This window comes from Coffea arabica, chromosome 8e (genome assembly GCF_036785885.1).
Source record: "Coffea arabica cultivar ET-39 chromosome 8e, Coffea Arabica ET-39 HiFi, whole genome shotgun sequence".
Lineage (NCBI taxonomy): Eukaryota > Viridiplantae > Streptophyta > Magnoliopsida > Gentianales > Rubiaceae > Coffea > Coffea arabica.
This window is the reverse complement of record NC_092324.1, coordinates 40069501-40092402: the sequence shown is the minus strand read 5'-3', so window position 1 is coordinate 40092402 and position 22902 is coordinate 40069501. Positions and strand designations below refer to the sequence as shown.

The window sequence follows — 22902 nt, the reverse complement described above, 5'->3', positions numbered from 1 at the left end:
CTTCTAACCTGAAACATAATATATTAATTATAAGCATTAATGCAAACAGACATCTAATGGAATTGAAATAATTTAGTAGTAGTTTACTTACATATCTTCTAGATCACTCTATTAAGATCTATTTGTGATAAGCCACCTATACTTTATACTTCAATCAATTCATCTCTTTTTCTTTTTTTTTTTTTGTGAAAGACTTACATCTTGGCTTGTTTGAGTCTCTTGACTAGTTTCATATTCCTCTTACTTGCTACCGCATTAGTTTCCTACCAAAGTTTGCATGTCCTTGAGTTATGACCTCTCTCTCACCACAGTATGCGTACTTACGGATTTGTTTAAATCTTCTCACTTTCTTCATTTTCTCTTTTGTTTGCTATAGCTCAACACAAGATTTCCTCCTCTATTTCTTGGGTCTTCTTGATATCCTTCCATATGTTGGTAGGAGTTGTGGTTCAATATTCACAGATAGCATGCATGGGTCATAATGTCTAAAATAAGTTTTCACACTATAATAGTCATCAATATAATCGATAGGGTTATTCATTACAATCTATAGGGTTGAAATTGCATGAAAACATGGTATCCCTGTCAAATTCCATTTCCAGATGGAGCATGCTTGTTGTATTGTGCCATCTCACTACCTTGGGCCAGTTGCTGCTTGCTAGGAAACTATTTTGGCTCTATAGCATTGATATCTATTCTAAAATGCTTGTTCTTCTTCATTTCTTGATTTTTTAAACTAACATAGTCCAGATCGTGGTCCTCCTTTAACATATCTACTTTCTACGCACCCAAATTTCATACTTTTATTGTAATATGAAAATCCATAATTTTGCTTGTTTTGAAATGTTCTAACTTGCAAACTGCCATCCTTTTTCATCCTTGTAGGATATATTTACTATTCACAACCCTCACGACGGGACTGTCACTCTCTCTAGTGCCCCATTCTAGGAGACTTGGGCTGGTCACTATTGAGGACGTTTTTTCAGGATACAATTCGAATGATGGAGCTGCCTAATTCTAAAATTGGGTTGTTTCCAATTCGCTCGCCGTTACTAGGGGAATCCTTGCTAGTTTCTTTTCCTCCTCTTATTGATATGCTTAAACTCAATGGGTAATTTCGCTTGACCTAGGGTTGCGATTGAGACTCGAGTCAAGGTGCGCATTTGAGGGTCAAGGGAGCCCGAATTACTGTGAGGATTGCTTGCATGACAAGGACTCGAGTTGAGGGATTCAACCACCACTAGTCGTGACATCTCTCACTAAGGATTCGAATTTAGGATGACTGTGCCAAAGGGCATGGGAGGCCAATCTCTACCGCTCTGCTAGAGGGGGTAGCGATATGATGCATGATGCCTAGGCAAACATGCTCTTGATCCAACGGCTTCGGTCCCAACTTGCATTCAAAGACTCAATGGTTCGATTAACACCAAGTATCACATTTCATTATGTTCTTCATCGATACGAGAGCCGAGATATTCGTTGCGGAAAGTTGTTTTGGTTACAACAGGCACAATAGCTTCCTTTCCTACACTCCGCATATGGGGCAGTCGGGGGTGGAACGATCCCTTTACGTATTCCATGGCACTTTCCACGCTAAGGTTGAGTTGGTCATTTGGGTGATGAGTGCCTAGGGAGTGACAAGAAAAGAGGGAAGGGTTCAATCTCGCCGCCTCTCCCCTGACACCCAACGGTTACACAAGTCTACGGTCGCCTGCTCTGGAGAATTCGACAGTGATCCTTCCACATGTTCATCTATGGATACCCTGTTATGACTTTTACTTCCTTTAAATGATAAGGTTTAGTGGACTTCTCGCAACATTGCAGGCAGTGAACCACTCATATCGGCGCGATCTGAACACTTAATCAGACCATTCAATTGATAGGAGCGACGAGCAGTGTGTACAAAGGGCAGGGACATAGTCCTCATTGAAGACGAACGATTATGATGATCTATCCCATCATGATGAAATTTCAAAAATTACCTGAGTTTGTCGACTAAGGCTATAGACTCATTGAATACATTAGTGTAGCGCACATGCAGCACAAAATATCTAAAGGCATCACAGACCTGTTATTGCCTCTAACTTCCGTGGTCTAAAAGACCATAGTCCCTTTAAGAAGCTAGCTTTGGAGGGATTCCCACACATAGTTAGTTAGCAGGCTGAGGTCTCATTTGTTAACAGAATTAACCATACAAATCACTCCATCGACTAAGAACGGCCACGCAACACCACCCACAGAATCAAGAAAGAGTTCTCAGTCTGTCAATCCTTATTATGTTTGGATCTGGTAAGTTTCCCCGTATTGAGTCAAATTAAGCCACAGGCTCTACCCCTAGTGGTACCTTTCTATCAATTCCTTTAATTTTCAGCCTTGCAACCATACTTCACTCAAAATTCAAAAACTTTGTTTTCTCATAAGGTGCTAGTGGAATTCTTAAAGTAACACCCGCATGCAGATTTATAAAAAAAAAAAAATTTACTTTGAGTTGCAAGTAGCCATACAGATGAATAATTAAGTATCAGAAACAGAAATAAAAAATTCAACCCATCAATATAAATTACACTCAAAAAATGATAAATTTTTTAAAAGCAGATAGATAGCGCCAAAATTTGAATTGTAAAAGTAATTTGATCACAATGACTATCGTTCAGTAGTGCACAAAAAAATTGTGTACACAACACAAAATACATAAAAAATGAATGCATTATCTATTTTAATACTTGCTTGTATATATTAAGAAATGATAAAAACACAATTTTTTTTTTAAAAAGGAACCCTTTCTTCATTTAAGTATGAGAAAAAGACAAAATTCAACCAAAAAATAAACGTAAAATAATAATAAAGAGTGAGAGAGAAGGCAATCATATATTTTGACCCTATATGTCTTCATAGAAAGGAGAAGACGGATTGACTTTCTTCTGAGTTCTCAAGAGAAAAAGTTTAGTAAAGCAGTTATATCAAAAAGAAAATTGAATCAAGAGAAAGAGGAGACAATTGAGGGACAAAAGTTACAATTTTTGTAACACTACATTATTTTTGCTATCAATTTTGATAGTTTTCATTCATGTTAGTGTGCTAAATGAGCTTGGAAGTTGTTGTAGATGATAGCTGGAAGCAACTCATAGCACATGTAATAATTGAAAACTGTTTCGTTCATGATAATATGCTAAATGAGTCGAGGAAATTGTTGTAGTGATAATTGGAAGTAACTCACGGCACATGCCACCAAATTCTACTATTTAAATTGTAACTTAATCTGTTTTGTTTAGTTCATCCTATATTCATGAAGGCACAATTACAGATATAGAATATTGGATTAGTTCATTGGGGTGGTAGGTAAAAGCATGGGTTGTAGATATGCCCCGTGGAGATGTCGTTGCCTCGATCGTGGCGGGACTGTGCGTGTGCCTTCGACATGCCTTGGCATCTACGCATTCCAGATGCTGGCCTACGGACTTTGCATTCTGTCTGTCTTGATACACGGACCAAGGAGTCTGACATGTGTGTGACTGAATGAGTGAGTAAACCCGTAAGATACAAGGAAGCTGATTGACAAGATCCCCCTTGCGGGATACATCATCGATAGAGTTTGATCTTCTAAAAAGGGTTTGATTGTGAGCATACCTGTTGGGACCCGAAAGATAGTGAACTATGCCTGAGTGAGGCGAAACCAGAGGAAACTATAGTGGAGGCCAGTGGCGATATTGACGTGCAAATCATTTGTTTGACTTGGGTATAAGGGTGAAATACTAATCAAATCGTCCAGTAGCTGGTCCCCTCCGAAATTTCCTTCAGGATAGCTAGAGCTCGCGTGTGAGTTCTATTGGACAAAGCCAATGATTGGAGGTATTGGGAGCAATGCCTTTGACCTATTCTCAAACTTTAAATAGGTAGGATGGCGTGGCTACTTTGTTGAGTCATGCCACGAAATCAAGAGCTTCAAGTAGGTCATTTTTGGTAAGCAAAATTGCCGATGTGGGATGAATCGGAAGTCAGGTTATGGTGCGCAAACTACGCGCTAAACTAAACAACACAAAGGGTATTAGTCAATTAAAGACAACAGGGACGGTGGTTATGGAAGTTGAAATCCACTAAGAAGTATGTAACAACTCACCTATCGAATCAGCTAGCCCCAGTGAGCTACCTATACCCAACCATTGGGGCAAGCGCCAAGCCTCGAGGAGAAGGAGAGTGCGGTAGTTAGCATTTAGCTCTAACTCTTATTATGTCATTCTTCATAAATTTAAATTGCCTCCTACTCTTGACATTTCATATTCTAGCTACATCTTTAGACTCTTTGAAAGTGGAGGTAAGGTGCGGGAGAAAAAAGGAGAGACAAAGGAAAGAGGTATAAGGAGGAAAGAAGGAAAGGGAGGAAGAGGAAAATAGAGGGAAAGAAAGAAGGAAGGAGAGGGGGGAAGAAGGAAGAGGGAGGGAACAAAGGGAGAGAATGGGAATAGTGGTGGTGGCATGTGATAAGTGGTGGTGTATGGTGGGTGGAAGAAGAAAGTAGCGATCAAGATTTTTTGTTATTTTTGTTAGGTGTATTAAGGTGTTGTTGCGGTGCTTTTAGATGTATTGCTGTAATATTATTTTTGAAAAATTAGTATATCAAAAATAGGCAATTTGAACAGATCCAAATAGTTTAGTTGGATGATACCATTTGAAAGAAAAACGATGTAAGGTGTGATAACATTTTAAAAATAAGAGAAGAGAAATACTTTTACTAGGACAAGATCGTTTGCACTGTGAAAATCAATCATGATTAGGGTGTGGTAGGAAGAAAAATAGGTTAGGCGATACAGGAGGAGAGAGTGTAAGTGAGAGATTTTGAATTCGAAACCTCCTATCAAGACCTTCCACTTATACTAAAAAAACTTTAAAAAAAGGGTTAATTACAATTAATCCCCTTAAGGTATACCTCATTTATCATTTTACCCCCTAACTTTTAATTTTGCTCACTTAACCCCCTATAGGACAAAATTACGCTTCCATTATTTTGACTTTTCATTTATCTTTTTTCCTCTCTTTTATTTCTTTTTCTCTTTCTTCTCTCTTTCGTCCTTGCCAATAGAAAACTCCATCTCAACGAAAATTTTTATTTTGAGCTTGTAATTGCACTTCTAGGTAAAGGTTTAAAAGGCATCAAAAACTAATTTTGATTTTTTGTATGATGCCACGTGTCACAAATTTCAATTGATGATTATTAATCAGGTCACAATTTCATCTTATGATATTTTCTTGAGAAAAAAATGAGAAACTAGAAAGGAAAGAAGAAAAATCAAAATTGAAAGAATTGAAAGGCTAAAAAAATTGTATTATAGGAAAGTGATTTAAACATTTTTTAATCATTTAAGGAGAAGATAGATCTCTGTAATTCCTCTTTTTTAATTTCAATCATTAAGATGAAGATTTTTATGGGAAAGAGGAAGAATTAAAGAAAGAAAAAAGATGCAAAGAAAATAAAAGAGCACAACAGGGGAAAGGAAAAAAAATAAAAGAGAAAACTAAGAGTTTAAAATAAGAGAGGGATAATTTTGTCCAATGAGGGACGAAGTGAAACAAAAAAATGATTAGGGGGTAAAATGAAAAATGAGATATACTTTAAGGGGATTAATTGTGATTAATGATTACGGTATGGTGATTACACGTCTGGAGTGGAGATTTGACTCCTAAAAAAGGGTTAATCACATTTTATCCCCTTAAAGAATACCCCATTTCTCAGTTTACCCCCTAACCTCTGATTTTGCTCACTTAACCCCCTTTAGGACAAAATTGCCCTTGCATTATTTTGACTTTTCATTTACCTTATTTTCCTTTCTTTTATTTCTTTTTTTCTTTCTTCTTTATTTAATTCTTTCTCTTTCCCACAAAAATCTTCACCTTAATGATTGAAATTAAAAAAGAGGAATTGCAGATATCTATCTTCTCCTTAAATGATTAAAAAAAATATTCAAATCACTTTCCTAAAATACAATTTTTTTAGTCTTTCAATTCTTTTAATTTTGGGTTTTCCTCTTTCCTTTCTAGTTTCTCATTTTATTCTCAAGAAAATATCATAAGATGAAATTGTTTTCCTTTCTTTTATTTCTTTTTCTCTTTCTTCTCTCTTTCATCCTTCCCAATAGAAATTCCATTTCAACGAAAATTTTTGTTTTGAGTTTGTAATTGCATATTTATAGGTGAAGGTTTAAAAAGCATCAAAAACTAATTTTGATTTTTTGTGTGATGCCACATGTCACAAATTTCAATTGATGATTATTAATCAAGTCACAATTTCATCTTAAGATATTTTCTTGAGAATAAAATGAGAAACTAGAAAGGAAAGAGGAAAACCCAAAATTAAAAGAATTGAAAGGCTAAAAAAATTGCATTTTAGGAAAGTAATTTGAATATTTTTTTAATTATTTAAGGAGAAGATAGATCTCTGCAATTCCTCTTTTTTAATTTCAATCATTAAGGTGAAGATTTTTGTGGGAAAGAGGAAGAATTAAATAAAGAAGAAAGAGAAAAAAAATAAAAGAAAGGAAAACAAGGTAAATAAAAAGTCAAAATAATGCAAGGGCAATTTTGTCCGAAAGGGGGTTAAGTGAGCAAAATTAAAGGTTAGGGGGCAAACTAAGAAATTGGGTATTCTTTAGGGGGATAAAATGGGATTAACCCCCTAAAAAATTGGACTAAACTTTCACTTGGATAAGGGTTGCCGATGGTTGGGCCTAAATTAAAGCCCAACTAAAATTCACTAGGCTTGGGGCAATTGAGGTTCAATTGGACTAATGCCCCACCCAATTAACAAACCTCTCATACAAAAAACTTGTACGTTACAGTTAAGAATTTATGAAATAATTCTATATTAGTGAACAATAACTTTATTTTCTTTAAAAAAAAATAACTTTATTTCACTTCACTAACTCTTTAATTATCAAACTATATAACTTTTATTTAGTTTACTATATGCTTGTATAATTATTACAAAATACTTATTTCGTAAACGTGTTTTTGTTGCAGAAAAATTAAAGTTGGCCCCATGTCAGCCCAATATTAATATAACTAATTGGAACGAAATTCCATTTATAGGCTGGGCTCAGGCCAGCAAGTAATATTTATTTCGAGATTTATTATTCTGGCCTGGCAGAAGAAAATTTTCATGAACGATGATGCTCATTCACAAGGCTTTGCTGGAAAGGTCAGATTTATTTTACTTTCAAAAAATGATGGATGAATAAAAGACATTCTGGAAGTTCACTCAGAAAAAAAAAATTATCAAAAACCTCTAATCTGATTGACAACCATTTCACCTACACGAAACATATTTCAACTTTGACATGAATGTCCTCCTTCCATTGATTCTACAGGTATCACATAAGGTGAATTCCAATCAGCTTCAAAAATTTCTTGAAGCTGTGAAACAATGGCACCATTGTATGTTCCAAAGCTGATACCGGCTGTGGTATAAAAGTAGTCCCATACCAGATTACTAGTGCTAATATGGGCTCGTACATCACTAACTGCATATTTTCCGTGGTTGACTCTTGTATATCCTGGATATAGATTTCCTGTGGCGGTACCCTTAGTCATGGCTGGTCCAGTTAAATTGTATCCTGGTACAATGTAGTATTTGATCTCGATTTTGCCGGAACATTTGTTGTACTTGGAAGAAGAGCATAGATTGTTGGAATACAGGAGAGACTTCAAGTATTGATCTGTGTTATTGATAAAATGAGCCCAGTATGCCACCAGTATCTTCACCTTTGCATGCTTGGAAAAGACTACCTACAATTGGCAGATGCAAAAGTTAGATAGAATAAGATGATGATCAACAGAATCTTTAAACATTTTCAGTTACTTCAAACAATTGAAACAGTCAGGAAGCACTTCAAAATTCTGATATCCATATGTATGAATATGAGATAGTTTGAGTTTTATGTCCTCTGTAAGAAAGATACAAGCAATGCAAGCTTTGATTTACCCAAAATGAAGTTGAAAAGCTCTGTTTTTTTTCCTTTTGGGTGGGGGGGGGGGTATGGGTTGAGACTTTTATATTAGAATAGCATTTCTCCTCTTTCCTCATTTATTTTCTTACATTGAGGGACCGGAGAGTGGGGAGGAAGACAAGCATCTGTAGGTGTTGAATGGGCAATAAAATCAGAGAAACAATACTAACTCTGAAATGGAGAAGCCACAAAGATGCTATGCCAGGAAAAAAGGACGGTTAAATGGAATAAGGAAGTACTGAATGTGTTCAAAACTTGGCCAAAATGTCCAATCATAAATGGATAAAGAGGAAAAGATGTTGACTAGTGATGTTTTGGTGAAAACTAACAAAATCACCTCAGATATAGCTGAAGAAAGCGATGCCCAGTAAACTTTGTTTGTCGTGTACTGTGATTGACCAAGCCAGTCCATGGTACTAATTCTAATGGTTGACCCCTTTCGTACTGATTTAATAGTATCCACCCAAGCCTGTTCATCTGTCTGGTACCTGCCAAATGATAGCTGCAATTAAGATGAAACATCAGTATCATGAGAACAATGGTTCTGTCATTGTTCTTATCCACAACATTTCATAAAGCACTACCAAGCGTGAAGTAAACTGACGAGCTGTTAGACGTTACTGTGTTTGCCAAACGCTTTTTTTTTTATCTTATTACCAACAAATTTTGGAAATAAGGGGTACCATGTACCTCAGATCATAAAGCTCTTACTTTTATGCTCTATTGTGCACTAAATATATCTTCTAGTAAAGAGTTTTACAGCAAGACAAACCTCTGGAGGCGCAAAGGATAGATAACTGGATTCAGTCTGCAATGTCGAACCATTGCATCCAGGTGTTTCAATTGGTATATGGAACATAGAAGGGTCTGACAGCATAGGATAACCAATTACATGGGGAATCTCCACAATATCATAAAGAGGTGTTCTGTCAAGGCATCAAGTAGAAGTCTTTATAACATCCAAAAATGAGTACAGTACAGAAGTAACTAATGTGTCTAAAAATTAACTTAATGAGGTATATGATAAACCATAAACTGAGCTCACATAACCATTAAAGAGTTGGCAGGGAACAGACATGAGGCAACATCATAATAAACTCTTCATTAGGAAATCTCGCCAAAGTCGCAGGACTTAGGTACACCTACTATGGAAATACATGTACTCTAAAGTTAAACAAGATCTAGCAGGGATCACAGTGCCACAGCTACAGTAAATCAATTATGCATGGGCAGCTCGTATACTATTGTAAGCTGTTGAGGTCCCTATAGCTTACGAGTAAGAGAAAATTATCTTTCAATCGTCTCATTTTTCAGATACCTTAAGTGTTTGAATTTCCTTATTCTCGTCCTAATTTCCTTATTCTTAGCATATGTCTCTGTGAAAACGTCAATAGTTTTTGTAGTCTGTGCTTTCTTATAGTGAAAGTACAGAAAATATGACTTTAGAAAAGCAAAGGATGGAAGAAATATATTGAATGTAGAGAGACTATAATATCCAGGCCATTAACTGATACTGCAAATAAAAGTTATAGCCATTCTGTTTTCAGGTTCAAGATTTTTAGACCTGGCAATGCAGGGGTCTAATGTCTCAAGTTTCCATTTTTGCAAATATATGAATCAAGTCACAAGTAATTGAATGTTTCATTCTTCTGGAAGAAGCTTGGATTGGAAACCTTTTTTTTTTTTTGGAGCATTGGATTAAAACTATTAACTTTTACTTTAAGATACAACTCCCATCATCCTAGTTCCAGGCTGAATTTATAGCCCAAACTGATTCAAGAATATCATCTAGCTAAATCAAAATAAGCCATTATCCTTAAAGGTGGATCATATATTTAGAGAGACAGCCACAAGCTTGAGACAGGGGGGTGACCATGATGTGCTACAGTATAACCGTAATTTTCACCATAAAATTGGTTGCATGGACTTGGTACTTGAAGCACTGAGATAGGAGAATGTCAACTTGAAAATACTTTCCTACAGCTTACTATGCAAAAATGGAAGGCTAAAATACCGAGGTTAAGAGGTTATATCTGACATGACACATTAGAACCAAAAAAAAAGTACAAAGTACTAATTCATTTCTTATAGATATGTACCTATAATCATGTGAATTGTAACTAAATAATTTTAGGGTTTATATACTTCATGTAGCTAACCTACTCCACCATGTATTTCAGAATAAATGTACAGTTTTCAACAAATGTATTGAATCATATTGAACATTGTCTTCGAAGCCAATATAGGGGCTCCTTCCACATCCTAACAAAAAGATAGATTAATCCAGTAGACACAAACAATGAAAAACAGACAATAACAGTATAATTATATACCTGAACATACCTGCATCTTCCTTTTGGATGAAGAAAATGTGACCAACAAGGAACCTTTCTTCTAACTTGCCATTGCTTGTCCCATGCTACTTTTGTATATGATGAAACATTAAGATGGGCAAGCTTCCATAGGTTGGCAAAGTAGGTACTAACTTTTCTTGCTATTGTTGGACAGCCAACAAGATATATTCCAAGTTCCTTCACCTAAAAAAAAAATTGGAAAGCCAGGTTATTTGATTGTCAACCAAGATGGACAATAAATGCCAGATGTGTGCATGATGCAGTGCTACAAGAAAAGAATAAAGATGATTGCAAGTGTATATAAATAAAGAATAATGTAAGTTTCGTGACTCTTTAATAGAACTAGCTTATATATATGAAGAAAAAAAGATAGAAGTATTAAAAAAAAAAAGTTCAAGTAATACTTTGCAAAATGACTAGAGAGGCCAGTTGTCTGATGGACAAAATTTTCACAATAATTGGATACAAGTATGAAGACATACTTACACTCTTGATTGCAATTGCAGATATTAATGCTCGTGGAATACTAAAAACAGTTATCATTTTCCTTTATTCAGTAATTATTGTGCTCCCTAGTACCTGAGTGAGAGATTTCCAGTCATTGTTTGCAGATCCGATATATACATCTTGACCATCAGATATCCAAACCTTTGTATGGACTACGCCTGATCCCCACCAATCACGAAGCAACAATGTGACGCTTTTCACATTTGGCATTCCTGATGCAAGATTGGATGGTTCGTTGGTGTAATCAGGATAAACTCCAGAGTGCTGCAAAAGTCTGAAAGATCATCAACTTCAAATGTGTCTAAAGCTTAGACACTTAAAGGTTCAATGGAGAAAAATGATCACTGGTTCCCTTTGTATAAATGCACACAAATATCAACTCAAAGTCCCCCAACAGCAAAAGGATAAGGTAGTATTTCAATTCAATAATTCCAGCAGGAGAGAAATAGAATACCTATCACAGAAGCTCATCATTCTGACCCACCAAACATAACGAATAGAGAAGTTATTAATACCATTTTAAGTAGAGCAATTTACTTAATCAGGGAGTAAAGCGATTAAAACAGGAAGTAAACGGCAAAACTTATTCTGATTGCAAAATTGACCCATCGAATTCTTAGCTCAATAAAGAACAGAAGCCCTGCAAACTCACAGAAGATCTACATTTTATTTTCCTTCATTTGTACTACATATATATTTTGTTTCCAGCACGTTCATGGTAGCATGCAAGATCATTTAAAAATTTAATACATGGTAACACTAACAGAAAATTTCCAAAGCAACAATGAAAAGTGCAATATTTTTGTGACATCCCAGCCAATAATTATGCTCTGAAGTATTCATTTTGGTACAGAATGTATCAGATAACAAACTTGAGTCATGCTAGAACTGCATTGAGTAGTATTTTCAGACATCTATGCTTAAAAATAAAATGCAATGACCTGATCTTTATATTACGGTTTGCTGCATTTTCTAGTTCTCTATATACTTCAAAGCCTTCATTAGCTCCAAATTTTTGCATCTCTTCTTTTGAATATCCATAATCTCCTGAACGCGGATCATTGGGCTGTGCTAGCAATTGCCAGTACTGTGCAATTATGTCGAGGGTCTCAGAAGAGTTGCCAGCCAACCATCGAAGTACATCAGCTGATAATGACAAAGACAAGAAAGTAAAAACAGGAAACAAGTATTTGCAACATCAGAGAAAAATGAAAAGAGAATTTAAGACTGAGGGGGAGAAGGAAAAAATTATGTTTCAATTCCAAAAGGAATCCTTTAAGATCTGCCGGGCCTCCATTTAGCACTCCACTTTTCTCAGAGACACAATGTTCTAGATCATTAGTTTCTTTTTCAGAATGATGTGATAAGGATCCCATCAAGGGTAATGCAATCTAGTTCTCTTTGGTAGATGAGTTGAGATACGAAATTACCTAATGGAACACCTCATATGAACTTATTTCCGATGGTACAGACCTTATGATGATTCTATCTGTTGGCAATAGGACGCATAAGTACGTCTCTAGTTAGCATTATTGATACAATTTCCACCCAAAAAAAGGGCAAATAAGGCAATGGATTTGGCCTAGCATTTTAGCAGCTATTTGCATTCAACCAAAAAGAAGCCGATTCTCGAAACGACATAGATAGCTAAAACCCTTTTCAGAAAAAAGGAAAATTAACAGTTCACAAGACAAAATAATTTAAAAAAAAATTAAATTTCAACACAAATTTATTAATAGCAAAAATCCATTCCAAAAAAAATAAACAAGAAATGTTCAACAGCAAAAAGCCAATTCAGAAACAAAAATACCTAAAAGCTTAAACAAGAAAAGAAGTGAAATTTCAACCAGAAAAAGAAAAACAGAGAAAGCATAATATGCAGGGAAGTTTAAGACATTTCACCAGAGGAGAGGACGCCGGGGACGCGAGGGAGGTGAGGCATATCGGTGGGAATTGATTGAACCAACCACGCTTTACATTGTTCATTTTCTTCTTCATCAGCATCGCCGGCTGGGAAACGAGAGTCGTAGGAATGGGCTCCAACGATTTTGATGGGGCAGCTCAAACAACTGTTGATAATCACTAAAAAGAGGATAAAAAGAAGAAAAAGCGTGATGGGCTGTGTTGATTTCTTCCTCATCATTGGTTCTTTACTTCTTTTCTGGGCTTTCTATGATTGCTTGATTGATTCTTGATATGTAGTGACTAGTGAGTACTAAATACAGTGCTTGAGTGGTAAATTAAATTGCAGCTGAAATTGCCATGGAATAGCTGAAAAAGATGCCATTTCCTGGTGGGATATTCATTGACTATTCAGTAATCTGGCTTGTGCATGTGGGAATATCTAGTTTTTTATAGGGGATAATATCAGAAACCTCCCCTGAGGTTTCTTGAAATATCACTAAGCTCCCCCCACATTTTAGAAATCTCTCTTACCACCCTTTGAATTGACATTTTCTTAACAATGTCAGCCCCTCTAAGCAAAAGTAACAATAGAAAATGCATTTTGGAGGAGGGAGAGTATTTTAGTTCCCTTCATACCCTTAGGTTGACTGATACAGTGACATAAGAAAGTTGTAGTAGGTGGAAAATGTGAATTGGAGAGTATTTTTCTGGAGCACTGACCGTTGGACATGCAACGACTACTTTGAGTGCTTCCAGTTTCTCCTTTAAAAGGTGAAACTACCCCTTGAAATAGCTGCGCAGATGGAGAGGTAACTTGGCAAAGAAATGGCTAGTTCATCCTTTAATGAGGACACTCATACAATTAAACTAATTAAACTCATCCTTTAGGGTTTATGAAATGGATGCATTTAATTAAGTAACTAATTAAACTAATTAAATTACCTACGAGTATTACTTTCACATAATTAATTTATATTAAATACAAAACCTATCAGTTTCCCTTTCGTAAAAATATGAGTGTAATATTTTTTGAATTTTACTTACAACCATTTGTATATTTAATATAAATTAAATGATTCAGAATAAAATGCTCATAAATAGCTATTACTTTGTTCGTGTAATAGATGAAACCTATAAAGAGCTGATATGTTATGGACAATTTCTTTTTTTTTTTTTTTTTTACTTTCACGTATTTAATTTATATTAAATACAAAACCTACTAGTTTCCTTTCGTAAAAATATTAGTATATCACTTTTTAAATTTTACTTACAAACATTTATGTATTTAATATAAATTATATGATTCAGAGTAAAATGCCTATAAATAACTGGTACTTTATTCATATAATAGAAGAAACCCGTAAAGAGCTAGTAAAAAGTGGTTAATTTCTTTTTTTACTTTCACGTATTTAATTTATGTTAAATACAAAACCTACTAGTTTCCTTTCGTAATAATATTAGTGTAACACTTTTTGAATTTCACTTATAAACATTTATGTATTTAATATAAATTAAATGATTCAAAGTAAAATGCTCATAAATAGCTAGTACTTTATTCATATAATGGAAGAAACTCGTAAAGAACTGGAATGTTATGGACAATTTTTTTTTACTTTCAAATACTTCATTTATATTTAAGGGAGGTTACTGCTATTTCTGTAAAAATATTTGTGTAATGACTTTTGAATTTTATTTGCAAATATTTATATATTTAACATAACTTAAATGATTCAGAATAAAATGCCCATTAAAACCTGATACTTGGTTCATGTAATAGAGAAAAGCCATAAAGAGTTGGTACTTTATGGGATATTTCTTTCTTAAAAAATATTTAATTTATATTAAATAGATAACCTATTAGTTTTTTTTCCTAAGAAATTACTGTAACATTTTTTGAATTTTACTTAAAAATATTTATATATTTATTATAAATTGAATGTTTGAGAGTAAAATGTCCCCAAAAAGCTTTAAGCGTAAAATATTTAATTGTTTTAATTTCTTTTCTTTAAATTTTTTTCCTTTTATAAGCTGAATAAGGTAACAGCAGAAACAAGGGTATTATTGGCAACTGATGAAGTCAACTAGCTACTTCTGACCCCACAATCACTTGAGGGGTGGTAAGAGAGATTTTCAAAATGTGGGGGGAGCTTAGTGATATTTCAAGAAACCTCAGGGGAGGTTTCTAATAATTTCACTGAGCTCTCCTGTGATTTAAAAAATTATACTTATCTACCTTGATTTGATAGTTTTAGTAATAAAATTTTAAAATAATATTGACTTGATCAATTTTTTAAATAAATACCAAAAAAATGCCCTTATGTAATGAGTTTTAATTTATTTTCCTATATAATTATAAGATTATCTAGTATAATTATAAGGAAAAGGTTTCAAATTTTCATGTCCATACCTACTATTTGATAAACAACTATAATAATAATTTTATCATTATGATAGGTTACTTTTGATGGTACTTTATTATGGATTTAGATTTATAAGATAGAAAAGAAAATGTTGAAATAATTAATTTAGAGTTTATGAATTTTTCGAGTAGTGGAATTATCATAATTTAGTAATGATTTTGGGTCATTTTTTGATTTATTATTAATTTTAGTACCAAAAAATCAAAAACAAAGATCAGCAAAAATATTAGATTACATATAAAATTAACTCATCAAAAAAATTACTAGTTCGATATTTGGTTACAATAGAAACTAGAAACAATAAGAAGGAATAAGAAAAAAAAAGGAAAAATAATGAAAAAATAATTTTAAAACTCATTCTAAATACACGGATACCAAATAAGGGAATTTCATTAAAATATTTAAGGGTAAAATTGTCATTTTAAATAATAAGGGAGGTTTGTGCAATTTTTCAAACCTCAAGGGAGTTCAGTAAAATTATCAGAAACCTCAAGGGAGGTTTTTTAAATTATCCCTTTCTATATTCAACGGATTGGCCTGGTTTGACTTTGAAAGCAACAGCCCCAACAGGTGTGATGGTCCTTGTGGATCTTGCTCAAGAAACTTTTTTTTTTCTTTTATTGGTTAATTAGAGAATATCAACCTATTTCCTGATCTAATACATTCTTGATAGAACCATAAATTGGATTTTTTTTAATGTAAGGAACAGTAAGAAGCAAAAATGAAATAGCTTTCAATTAAATCAACAATGCGTCGGTTTGGGCAAAAAAAATATATACTTAATGGCATGCTTTTATCCACAAATTACGAATCTTGTTTTATTTTTGTGGAGGTCTTATTTGTACTTGCATTCTGTACATATGAAATCGCAAGTTTATTCCAAAATCACATTAGGAAAAAGTTAGATTTGCTAAATTGATTGCATCAAATTAGGAAAAAGTTATCAAGTCTAAAGGTCGGTTTGATCCAATTGAAGAAAGAGGGGGGCAAAGTGACAATCATGTACTTTTTGAAGGCTCATTTTGTAATTAACCCCCTTCTGTTTTCTTTGGAGTATCTGCTATAGGAGGTTTTATGTGAGCATTTGAAGGAAAATCATAGGTACTTGTTAGGTTTTGTAAAACTTTCTAAATTTGATATAATGAACAACACTTTAAACATTGTAGAATAATTGTTCTCATGGTATCATAGATGCTATTAATGCCATAATGAAGTATTATGGCTGTTCTGGATATTTTGCAAGTAATATTGGTCAAAGCTGCTTGCCTAGGGGCTGAGCTTTGAGCTTTCTGGTTAGGGCTTCAAGCTCTGGAGATTTGGGGTGTAAACATGGGGATCAACTCTGTTTACCATGCTAACAGCTAATTCAAATATGAATATTTTAAATTGACATAAATGTTGTTCAAATGATACTCCCACTATAGACTAGTTAGATTACAATTATCATAGAAAAAGAAATCTTAATAGAATAAACAGCAGAAACAAGAGAAGAAATCAAGATGTGGAAGCTGATTACACATTCCTGCAGGAAAAACACCTCTATTCCCTGTGCAAAATAAATCCAACATCTACTACAATAAAATCCTAGTAATTTTTTACATTTCAGAAGTTGAGTTCCCTTCATTTCTGGCGAGCGTACCTTGTTGATAAGTTTCATGAAATGGAATGCCTCCTTTGTCTTGAAGATGAACCAGAAGACTTGATCTCCCCTTGAATAATCGACCTCGGGCTCTGGGAACTAGCTGAGGTCTCAGAGCTCCGGTTCTCGGCATTTCCATTTCCTTTCCCGACAACCCACAGTTTATCAAATATCCTCCTAGAGCGAGATGGTAGCAACTGTGCGCCACTACCTCTATTTTTACTCCCCTTTTTGGCCAACTTTCCAGGTTTTGGCAGATCTTCATCTTTCACCTTCATTTGACTCAGTTGTCTTGCCAATGACTTGCCATTTTCGGATCCCATCCTCTGCCATTCTTCATCTGCGTTTCTTGTGGAAGCTAATGCATCATGGGTGCTGTTGTCCATGGTCTGAACGCCAGCAGTTGTTCTAACTTGCTCAAAGTATAGAACTTGAACCACAACGCGAAGTGGCAGCCTGTCATTTTGTGCAGCATGCATAGATGCATCTGTAGTCAATTTCTTGGCATCCATTAGGCTGCATAGATTCTTCCTATCAGCTTTTGTTAAGGTCGGATGCTCCTGCACAAAACCAACATATTAGCTACTTATAAAACTCCTTTTTCCATTATCGCTCTTTTATTTAATGTTCAGCATGTAAGAGTATGTAGGCTGAGCCTAATATCAATATCAGAATTCAGATGTAAAGCCCTTCATTAGAAAGCAGTTTTGTGGCTTCTAAAGAACCTGATGGCCAAAATATTGAATGTATCCCGAAAAATAAGAGGCAGAAAAAACCCACCTTAAGATAGATGTCAATGGCTTTATATAGTCCATCATGTATTGGTCGTGCTGACTCTGGAACCAACTGAGACAATTCAGTGAAACTAGAAAGTATAAGGTTTGGATCACAAGCTATTTCAGCCAGATAGCTGTCAACAAGTCTACCAACATTTAACCAGGTTCCTCGGGCCAAAACTAAGCCAGTGATTCCCTTCTCACTTTTCTGAATGGCATTCAAATCCTGATTATTCATTTCATGGGACACGAAAAGGTTAACCAGACGCTTGACAAGTTCAATGTCATAAGTTGTGGATTGGGGAGATCTTGCAGGGACCAACAGGTCAATAGCAGAAGCCTCATCCAACTTTAAGCTGATGCTCTCTATTAGGTCTTCTCTTAATGCATCATCTGCTCCAACTAGAATAGCAACTTTTAATAATTTAAGCAAGAAACTGCAGGAACAACCAGTACTTTTGTCAAAAGGCAATAAGCATATAATTGTTTCAACCAAAGATTTGTTCCTTCTGTTATGAACTTCAGATACCAAAGCATCAATTGAATCAGGAAGCCATCTGACAGCATAAGTCTTTAATGCCTCTCCTATTATCTTACCCTGCATTCTTCCCTTCGACTTTACTGCAATCATAACTCGCTTGTAGAGGTCAATCTCAAGTTCACATAAATCTTCGATCCACCAATCCTTGGGCACAGACTCCAATTTTCCTGGAATTTTTAAACCATCATCAAATTTTTTTTCTGTGGCTGCTAACTTTCGGTTGTAGGTATAGCTCCAGGTTATATTTGAAGGATCCACTGAGGTTTTAGATGCAATAGAATCTATACATCTACCCACTATCTTTAGATCTTCAGACCATGGTAGAAGAGATTTTGTGGTCTGCAAAACTATAATCGAGTCTTTCCAGCCACGGAAGACACTGGTGTTGAGGAACACCTCAATTTTGAAAATAAGGTTTCCACGATCCACATCCTCAGTCATCTCAAGGTATTCAGCTGCACAGCGAGCTGCTACAACATTGTAAGGGTTAAGAGTGACTGTCATTCCGTAGCAGAATTTAGCACATATTTCAAATGCTTTTGGTCCACCAGGAAAATTAATCAATTGAATTTCATCAACATTCTCCTCATTGCCTCTAGATACAAGTTTTTGCAGATGATTGCTCTTGGACAAGAGAGGGAACTGCAAGAAGCAAGATGAAGCATGATAAATTAATATCACATCCACAAACTAGCCAGTATTTACACTGATCAGCAGGGTCAAGAGCTTGTACTTTCCACTTGACTCTTCATACTAGGAGGCAATTATTTTCATTATCAAGTATATTAACCTGAGAGAAACACAACCTTCCAAGAAAATATAATGATCAACTAACTTGACAAGTTTATTTTGTGACATTTGGATTATGCAGCAAATTGGAACTGTCATATTCTTCAATTCATCAAACTACTAAGAGGATTAGAACACTTGTTCCACAGAATGCAGCCCAGCAACGAAGTTTAATAATAAGTATAGACATCAATTGGACTCTGATTTGTCATTTACTACAAAGCTTTTTTACTTTTATTTGTACAAACTTATACAAGGAACTAACTAATAGAAAGGATTGATATTTTTTGCTAAATAAGGTCATTTGCATTCCCATGGTGAGGTCATCCAACAAAGCCAGGTCATAGGCTTATGTATTCAGACTTTGCCACAAGAAGAACGTTGCAGAAACTATGTATTCATACTTTGCCACAAGAAGAACGTTGCAGAAACTATCTTTCTATTTTTCGTTTTTCCATTTTCCAGCAAGAAATAACTCCACCTTATTGGTTTCACATCATTGAAGTCATTTGTTTTTGCACCTTTAAAAACTAAAAAACCAAAATAAATTCTTCATTGGAATGACTCTGCAATGAAAATTACCTTGTGAAGATAAAATTTAATTTCGCCTACTGTAACGATAACATCTGTTGCCAACTCAGATGAAACATACCTGCATGCAGAGGACAAAATAGTTCATTAACAATCTAGAATAGAGCTGCGACACTGTAGAAACTCTCAATTAGAGTTTGGCATCAGCAAATAGAGAACATGATCCACAAAGTTAGCTCCAGTTATTCCAAAAAGCTGCAATATTCAACCTTTAAGGTTTAAACTGGATAAATTTTGCACCATAAATATTACCAAATCCTATTTTGAGTGACCAAATGGTTCCAGCAAAGTGGGTATCAAATCAAAAAATTCGTATATAAGCTATCTATCCTTTTTCGGAGGCAGTTAACTAATGAAATCACTCTGAAAATATAGCAGCCGTTTAATCCCAAACTTTGACATCACGTAAATTTTATTGTCTTTGCATCCAATTTTTCTACAGCAGTTCTAACAGCACAAGTCTGAAAATAGCTCCAGTGTCAGGGCAAATTTAAAGTGACACTATTCAATCAGCTAACACAGCTAATCTTCTTTTCATATGATCATTGTACCATGTACACTAGTTTAGACCTTATTGGTGTTAAATTAAAAATTAAAAAAGTGAACCAAACGAAGAAGGACAACCCAAAAGATGCCTATGGGGCTAACTAAAGTAAGCCGGAAATCATGACGGTCATATTCTATATACTTCTATTTCCAATTTATAATGTAACAAGTCCAACCTTGACATTAAAGAAATCTTAACTCTGGCCTCTCTCTTAATGTAGTACTACCATACTATGTGGTAAGTACAGTTCCAAGTGTTTAAACATAAGCAGCAAAAATTTGAGCTCAAACAATAAAAGATTCAGCAAATTAGGTCCTATCCCATATGACTTTACTTCAATTGGACCACAAGCTAATCAAAATTAGACAGCTTAATAACTGGACCACCTTTCCAGTTCTCTCCAGCTAGCCAACCCCAAAACCCTTGAGGATTAGAATAATCAATAGATCAGAAAAGGAAGACATTAAATAATACTACTCCCGTCATGTTGAGCCAATAATTTTCCAAACCACAGGAAGCTCGATCAGTGAACTTGTAAACTAGACACTTAGCAAATCCTTTTCCTATTTGTCCTTGTCTGAAACTTAATACTTGGTAAAATACATCACACACTATCAACAAATTTCAGACCATGATCTGCATGTGCCATCTTATTAAATAAAAACGCAAACTTGCTCACACAAACAGGAAAAAAGGGCAACAAATGAATAGATACTATAGTAGTAGCACGATTATAATGAAAGTTTCTATCACTACTAGTAACAGGAAAAAAAAAGCAAAAGACATATGATATCATTAGGGCTCAGAAAATAGTGAATAAAAACATTTATTTTCAGAGTTTTAAAAAAGAATATACAGAATGCAAGAAATTGGAGAAAAGAGCAATATTCAGGATAAAGAGGAGAAAGAATCCAGAAATCTGACATTTTTTTACCAAAAACCAGAGCACCAAGAAAATAAAAATTCCACTTACCTGATACTGTTCCCTTCAGCTTGAAATGCGTCAGGCTTAGAACCCAATTTCATAAACTTCATTTTTCTCTGCGCAAAACACACTCAGAGAACCGCTTATACGGAAAACTCCTCACACAGAAAACCCCTCCAACTATACTGTTCTGCTTTTAAAGGAACAGTTAAAATCAAACACTCAATACCACAAACTGAAAGGAACAAGACTCTGAGAAAGAATTTTTTTTCTGGGCTCTGAGAAAATGCACTGCTAAAACTGGACAACCAAAAAACAAAAAGCACCAAACTTTGTTCTCTTTTTTCACCCTTATACAATCACAAGAAAACAAGGACACAAGCTTTCAGAAGAAAAGCACAAAAAAATCCAAAACAAAGGGAAAACAACCACCAAGAAATTATCTTTATCTTCACTCGATGCTCTGTCTTTCAGACTTTTCCTCCACACCACAGCTCAGCACCTCGACTCTTGAGCTCATGACCTCCAGCAGCTGAACAAGAGAGATTTCAGTTCTCAAGTCCCCTTGCATTTGCCTTTTTCTTCTTGACCATAGTATTAGTACAATCAAGAATTCATGACATTGATGACATTTCCTAGTATTATTGTCGTCTAATATTGAAAACTCACCCAACTACCCAAGAAAAATAAAGGGGTCAGCTGGTCACTGGTCAGTGGCCTTAAATTCTAGCCGCCTTTGCCTTTACTCTTCGCTGATTCTCCAAGATCTCTTCTGGGCTGCTCCCATATCTCAAAAATAATGTCAGCCCTTTTCCTTGTTTTCCCTACAGAGGATACTACTGATGTAGTTGTCGCTCTCCTAAGACACTGAAGTTTGCAGGACGTGAGAGAATGTGCGTGGGTTGTGGTGTTTTCAGTTGTAGGAAGTGCGTGAGTGTGTGTAATGGGACTCTGTAATTGTGTAGGGGACTGTAGAGACTAGAGAGTGACAGACCTTTTAGAGCTTGGGTTGGGGGGGGGGGGGGGGGGGGAGCTTTTTTCAGTCTTTCTGAGTAAGCTTTTCTGCAGCCTCAGCACGCCAGCTTTCAAGTGGACGGTTTTGCCCCTGGTGATTTTGTGTATTTTCATAGTAATGTTGAAAAAAATAAAATAATGGTAGCATATTTGCAAATATTTAGGAAAAATTTTGTAAATATTATCCTGCTCTCTCACGTGATAAACATATAATTTTCAATCACTTTTTATGTTACATATATCATATTACAAAATATACTACATTACCCTAGAAGAGGTTTATAAAATTTTTGTTTGTTTAGGGTTACGACATCAATACTACACTAGGTAACCATTTCAAGATTTATGTCCTAAACAATAAACATGTAAAAATTGGTACCTATTCATCCATTTGTTGACCATTTTTTCAATAATTTTTCAAAATTCTTTAGTTATGGTTGCGTATATAACTTCTTTGTTTGTAAGGTGCAGCAGTTTTTAGAGAGATTTTTAGGGATGAAAAAGGAAAAGGATTCTCTTGTTATTAGGGAGGGTTGGAATTTGGAACTACCGCAAGCTTGACGCCAGAGCTCTCGAGCATTACATCAGGATTTCATATATTTCAAAAGGCTTTCACAAATTTACTCCAGAGTTGGATTAAAAGGTGAATATTTATTGGATTATTCGTTTATACACTTGTAACATATATGCTATCAATTTCAGATGAATGATAATTATGCAAAATTTTGAATTTAAAATTCGACTTTTATACACATATCAAGGCTGTAAATAATCAAATCGAGTCGAGTTTTGACCTAATTGAACTGACCTTCTACTCAATTTTAGCAAACTTGATCTCATCGAACTCTCAATATAAAATTCGATCTTGACTTCAAATTCGAGTCAAGTCAAACTTGA

At 34.9% G+C, this 22902-nt stretch overlaps 2 protein-coding genes across 2 annotated transcripts; both read right to left on the bottom strand.

Moving 5' to 3' along the window:
• Nucleotides 1-7177: 7177 nt before the first annotated feature.
• LOC113722509 (uncharacterized) lies at nucleotides 7178-13139 on the bottom strand. Its single transcript, XM_072061875.1, has 7 exons — nucleotides 12761-13139; nucleotides 11800-12004; nucleotides 10931-11132; nucleotides 10341-10534; nucleotides 8770-8923; nucleotides 8335-8499; nucleotides 7178-7776 (listed from the first exon to the last, which is right to left on the bottom strand). Exons 1-7 carry the CDS (start codon nucleotides 12999-13001, stop codon nucleotides 7318-7320), a joined length of 1620 nt encoding a protein of 539 aa, XP_071917976.1. The 5' UTR covers nucleotides 13002-13139; the 3' UTR covers nucleotides 7178-7317.
• Nucleotides 13140-16545: 3406 nt separating this feature from the next.
• On the bottom strand, nucleotides 16546-21992 carry LOC113722513 (phototropic-responsive NPH3 family protein NPY1-like). Its single transcript, XM_072060575.1, has 5 exons — nucleotides 21661-21992; nucleotides 21040-21523; nucleotides 19511-19580; nucleotides 17603-18781; nucleotides 16546-17382 (listed from the first exon to the last, which is right to left on the bottom strand). Exons 2-5 carry the CDS (start codon nucleotides 21099-21101, stop codon nucleotides 16837-16839), a joined length of 1857 nt encoding a protein of 618 aa, XP_071916676.1. The 5' UTR covers nucleotides 21102-21523; nucleotides 21661-21992; the 3' UTR covers nucleotides 16546-16836.
• Between the last annotated feature and the right edge of the window lie 910 nt (nucleotides 21993-22902).

Bases quoted from the DNA above. Each gene is read 5' to 3' on its own strand.
- LOC113722513 (XM_072060575.1), bottom strand. From the start codon at position 21,101: ATGAAGTTTATGAAATTGGGTTCTAAGCCTGACGCATTTCAAGCTGAA. The intron at 19,581-21,039 runs GTAAGTGGAATT...CTCTGCATGCAG, and splicing joins GCTGAAGGGAACAGTATCAG to GTATGTTTCATCTGAGTTGG. The intron at 17,383-17,602 runs GTGGGTTTTTTC...GGTTTTGTGCAG, and splicing joins CCATTGACATCTATCTTAAG to GAGCATCCGACCTTAACAAA.
- LOC113722509 (XM_072061875.1), bottom strand. From the start codon at position 13,001: ATGATGAGGAAGAAATCAACACAGCCCATCACGCTTTTTCTTCTTTTT. The intron at 10,535-10,930 runs GTACTAGGGAGC...TTTTTTTTTTAG, and splicing joins ACTGGAAATCTCTCACTCAG to GTGAAGGAACTTGGAATATA. The intron at 8,924-10,340 runs GTATGTTCAGGT...ATGCCTTGACAG, and splicing joins CATCCAAAAGGAAGATGCAG to AACACCTCTTTATGATATTG.